Source organism: Cupressus sempervirens, chromosome 5, assembly GCF_028749045.1.
Source record: "Cupressus sempervirens isolate cs-2001-9-10 chromosome 5, ASM2874904v1, whole genome shotgun sequence".
NCBI lineage: Eukaryota > Viridiplantae > Streptophyta > Pinopsida > Cupressales > Cupressaceae > Cupressus > Cupressus sempervirens.
The window spans coordinates 399,079,741-399,085,189 of NC_143122.1; the positions used below are offsets into that span (position 1 = coordinate 399,079,741).

At 33.1% G+C, this 5,449-nt stretch overlaps 1 protein-coding gene across 1 annotated transcript; it reads left to right on the forward strand.

The window, feature by feature from the left end:
• The first annotated feature begins 293 nt into the window (after positions 1 to 293).
• Positions 294 to 4,115, forward strand: LOC149556489 (uncharacterized). Its single transcript, XM_089785875.1, has 3 exons — positions 294 to 1,388; positions 2,962 to 3,540; positions 3,765 to 4,115. Exons 1-3 carry the CDS (start codon positions 858 to 860, stop codon positions 3,879 to 3,881), a joined length of 1,227 nt encoding a protein of 408 aa, XP_089642001.1. The 5' UTR covers positions 294 to 857; the 3' UTR covers positions 3,882 to 4,115.
• The last annotated feature ends 1,334 nt before the right edge of the window (positions 4,116 to 5,449 follow it).

Here is a 5,449-nt window from a genome sequence, read left to right on the forward strand (position 1 = left end):
TGGCAAGTTGCTTGTCCCACATAAATAAGTGGATGCCATCTACAATGTGAGATGTTAGTGGAGCTAATAGAGGCCCACATGTTATCAGCATGACTCCATTCAATGTTACCATATGTTTAAAAAGTTTGATGGCACCTACTTATTAGCTCCCCTCTCCTCTTTATTAGTACTTAAAAGTAGCTTGAAATAGTTCTTCATTCATTAGGTAAAAACTTTGCTCTGCGACGTGCAGAAAAATCGCCGAGCTTAAAAATATATATTCGAGGCATATAAATCCCGCAATATCAGGAAAGTCGAAAAATAAATAGGCGTTGTTTAATGTGGAATGGACCGTGCAGAAATGTCACGAAAAGCCGCCGCTGGACTGCGACTATATCGCCGCCAAATTTAGCGCTTCGTTTGCTCCGCATCTGTACTTATGCCTGCCAAATTTAGAGGAGAGATAATTTTAGAGTAGCCGTTGGGGAAAACAAAACAGAATTTAGACAAAGGTGGGGGTGCATTCAATATCTTCACAAGAATCCCCTGCTTTTTGTTTTCACAGAGTTTGTTGTCATCTGCCAAAATCTTCCATCTACTGAATTCACAAGAACCTCAAATTTTACCTGTCAAAATATCATGCACACCGAGATCGACATCTTGAATTAAGACGTTTTCTCTACTGGAAAATCCTAACTTTGAGCCCAGAGACAAAAAATTCAGTTCTGAAAATCTTTTGCCTGACAAATTCCTCCAACATGAAATTGGGAAGTACGAGTGGCTGTTGCTGAGTGAAGAGTGAAAATATTGTTGTACCGCAACAATTGGTGCCCCGATCTGAACCGAGTTGAAGCCCGGGAACTCAAAAATCGAAAGAAATGAAGAATCTGATGAAAGGATCGCGGTGTGAGAAGAGGGTTTCTACGGATGGAGTTTCAGCTGAAGAAGCTTTTGGTCCGCCGGCTGCGATTCCGTTCAAGTGGGAAGAAGCTCCAGGGAAAGCCAAACCTAGGGAAGAAGGGGAAATGGATCTTCCGTATATCAAGCAGGAAGGTGAGTTATATAAGCAGTTGATTTGTAAGGGAGATAATATGGGACATTCTTCTGGATATCTGTACAGATCTGTGGATGCAGGGTCGATTCCGTTTGAGTGGGAAGAAGAACCGGGAAAGCCCAAAACTCCGGCAAGGGATGAAGGGATTGTGCCTCTTAATCCTCCCCCTGCTCTTCAGTCGCCTGATCGGATTGGATCTCCTTTTAAGGGATCTTCTTCCCCTGTTAAGGGCTCTTCTGCGAGTCGCAGATGGGCTTCTCAGAACTTGATGAAGTGGATGTTTCATAACCAGCGGAGCAAGGCTTCGAAGGATTCGAACTCGCGCTGTGTCACAACTCAAATTTCTGTTTCTCAGGTATGATCGAGTCGTTTTCTAGTTAAATGTCCAGTTTAGCAACAATTTAAATTTATAATTTTGTCTTTTTTTTAAAGCATTGGCGCCTAAAAGGTAGACCAATGACATTTTACTGATTATTGTGGTAAGCTTAAAAATGAGAAGCAGCGGTTTAGATGCTTTAAAACCTGGTATCTACTTACATGTTAATGCTGTTAAGTATTAATGGATAAGCTTCATGATCTGTATAGTTTGTAGTCGAAAACAACAAAATAAGTTTTGGTGAATATGGAGAAACTTTTTTTTTGACTTTGTTTTGTCTTTAGTGCATTTTGTCCCCAATTAGCCTCTCCCTATGTTAATATGGTAGATATACTAGTATAATTTAATTTAAGATAGTACTATGGTAACTTTATTTTTGTAGTTGTAGTTAGTTGGATAGTATGAACTTTGAACTAATAGCTGATTAGGCAGTTGGTTTGGTGCGGAAATTCTTTTGTTTAGGGTTTTAGTGTTGAGGTCAAAATAGCAAAACAGAATTTTCATAAAAATGATACTCAATCTTAAAATAATTTTTTGATACTGTATATTTAATATTTAGGATATTTAATAATTTAAAATATAAGATTTAATATTGAACCAAAAATATAGGATTTACTAAAATGTTGTTGAATTTTAAATAGAATTTTTAATAAATTGAACAATTCTTGAAATTTGTAGATATAGATAATTTTATATTGTTATAAAACTTGTTATTTTTTATTTTTGAATAAGTTCATAATCAGTATTAATTTATGTTCAAAAATTTAATCTTTATAGTTTTTTAGTAATATATGTAAAAAATTAAATTATTAAATTTACTTGTAATTACTTGAATGTAATTAGTGAGGACAATTGTATTTTATCATTCATTAAAATTCAAACTTTCTTTAAAAAAAAATAAATCTTACCAAAATCAAATTATATTATAGAAAAGTTTTGTTTATTATTATTATTATTGTCAATCTTAGAAAACAATTCCTAAACTAATTGAACTATTTGAATTAAATAATTATTTCTATTTAATAAATATATATGATATCACATAAAAGATTTATAAATTTATTAAATTTTATTTTAAATAAATATATTAATTTAATTTAAATATTACAGAAAAGAAATCAATTAGTAAAGAAGTCTGTCATTATTTAAAAAATCAGACTTGTAGATTTTACTCTCTATTTTTTCATTGTTCATAGAATGACATGGAAAATAGGCCGTAAAATAGAATAGTAAAAAGGGAGGAGAAAATAGCTGAAATGTTCTTCCTTTTAAGGTTGTTTCTGTCCTTCTGTTCTAAACGTTCCTCCTCGTAATAACAGCCGAAAATGAAAGGAAATGTCAATTAAAATTCACAAATACTTTAAGTGAATGAAAATTTTATACTCGATTTCATGAACCGTGATAATCTTCTCACATTCGAGGGACCGAAAATTTTGCAATCAAACTCAAGATCCTGTTCAAGCTTTTAGACTGTCTACACTGGTACAAATTATGATTTTGATTATATCGTGTCCCTTTGATTGATTAAATTCTATATTTTTTGTTGTATCAGGAACTAGGAGCCTCTAAATCAAGCAGGATTAATGAACTTCCGGCCAGCTTTCCTCGCGCAAGGAGCTCCCATGGCAGATTGGAGTTCACTTCTAAAATCTCCTCCTCTTCGTACTCTTCTGAGACAGAATCTAGAAGAATAGGCGTATCACGTCGAGGATCCTGGTGGTCACTGCATACAAGTAATCACAACAAATCGAAGAATTTGCATAACCCTAACCCTAACCCTACCGAAAATCAAACCTCAGATGAACAGAAAGCGGCAAATAAAGGGGGCGATCTTGCTCAAAAGTCGAAAGACGATAATGACGAGAAATTAGGAAGCGAAGAAGAGGAGACCCTGGACTTTCACCACGTCATTGCAGAGATTCTCAAATCGGAAGAAGTGAAGGAAGAAAAGAGATCCGTATTAAATAACGGCGATAAAAAGGAAGAAGTGACTGTACAGAAAACAACAGAGATGAACATGGAATTGGAAATTATGATGAGATTTGCACAGATCAATGTAGGGAAGAAGAAAAGCGTGCACACTTTCAAACTTTCAGATGCTGCACAACCGGGAGGCTTTTCCGGCTGTCTGGTATGTGATTTTGAATTATAATTTTTTTTTATTCCATCTTAAAAGATTTCAACTTAGCATTCTAAAGAATGAATCTTTGCCGGTAAACCGGATGTCCTTGGTCTGAATTACAGACAATTGTCCATGTGTTTTTATTGTTATATTATATAAATTTCTTGTTGTTTTGTACTGTTGTTAATGTTATTTTGAATGTCTGAGTTTTGTTGTTGTTTTGATGAATATAGCCATTGTGCCTATTTGGACCACGGAGAGCAAAGATATATGAGGATTGCATGGATTCCATCACTTCACATTGCAATGCAGTTTCTAAGAGCAATCATAATGTTGACAGAGGATTTTGATGTACATCTCTAGTCGTGTGTAAGCAATCAATTGCTGTAAGAGTTACTATACATAGAAGAGGAGTTATTATTGTCATCGTATGTTGATCAGGGGTAGGAAATATAACTGAAGGGTTTCTTAGTTTGAACTCTTCCAAACAATCTTGAGTAGGCATATAAGATACTCAAATGTCATGTTATACTATTTTAGTAGAATTTATGAATTCTAAATCATTATGAATTTCAATGACTAAATTTGTCATTTTTCTTATGTGAGTGATATATCATCTAGTAATTTTTTAAAATTTTGAATAAATTTAAAATTGGAGTTAAATTAAGATTAATGCACAATTATAAGAGTTCAATCATTAACTAATATCTTATGATATTTTGTCATTTTCATTGTTTCAAATTTTGGATATATTGAAGCTAAAAAATTAAACTTTATATATGGGATGTTACCATTGACAATCTTGTAAAATGACAAAAAATCATACTTCAAATAATTTAAAAATATGAAAAGTCATTTTCTCAAACATGCCCAATAACAAGTTCAACAAATAAAATTTTGTTATAGAAACACACACCAAAAAGAGCAACATAATACCATAAAACTCATATTCTTTGAAATATAAAACATGAATACCTATATATATATATATATGCTTTCACTTGCGCATGTATATTTGTTTCTTTTTCTCTTAATGTATGTGTTTTATGGTTTTCTTAGGTTTGTATTTTCTTTCATTCTAATTTTTTATTTTCATCACCTTTTTATTTTTATTTTATATTTTTAAATTCTTTTGTGCCCTTTATCTTTCTCGTCTCATTTATTTCATTAGGTGTTTTGTTCTTTGCACAAATTTGTGTGCTCTCCCCTTCTCTTCTTATATCTATTATCCTGCACTTTCTCATCTTGATGATGGATCATGTAGTATGATCTAAAACGTTGATGGTAAAAAAAACACACACAATCAAATCCAAAAAATATTTTATTTACAAATGGATTGTGGAAATTTGATAATGTTAAATGAATTACTCATATAAGTCCTTACAACAAAATTCAACACAATTATTGGGGAATACTAATTTCCAACCCACGAAAAATAAGGAAAGTTTTTTTTTGATGAATAGTCCCTTCTCTATTAAATAAATATAAAAGTTACATATTCACAAAAAATGGGGCCTGGGGATACAGAATCACCCCGTGTAAGTTCAAACAGGCCGGGGCCAGAAACTCAACTACATTTGCCTCTCGCACACCTCAAGACTACAGCCTCCACACTGCTCCCCTTTGGATGTGTCTTTTATTTTAACTATTTTTAGCTCTGACACTACCACATGTGGTTTTCACCATCAGAATGCGTATTCATTTTTAGTTTCCTTTTTATTTTGTGACTAAGATACTGGATATCTGACTCTGTCATGTTTGTAGCAAGTTCACTAGTGAAAGAGCGTATGAGCTCAATGACATTAAGGTAGCAAGAGATCTCATAATCATTTGAAAAGATTGTATTTGAGGCCTTTCATGTGATATAGACCAATCTATAAGATCAAGATTAATAAGTGAAAGTGAAGTGGAGGGCTCT

Excerpts from the sequence above, each read along its gene's own strand:
- LOC149556489 (XM_089785875.1), top strand. The coding sequence starts at position 858 with ATGAAGAATCTGATGAAAGGATCGCGGTGTGAGAAGAGGGTTTCTACG. Across the intron at positions 1,389-2,961 it reads CTCAAATTTCTGTTTCTCAG|GAACTAGGAGCCTCTAAATC; the intron begins GTATGATCGAGT and ends TTGTTGTATCAG. Across the intron at positions 3,541-3,764 it reads GAGGCTTTTCCGGCTGTCTG|CCATTGTGCCTATTTGGACC; the intron begins GTATGTGATTTT and ends TGATGAATATAG.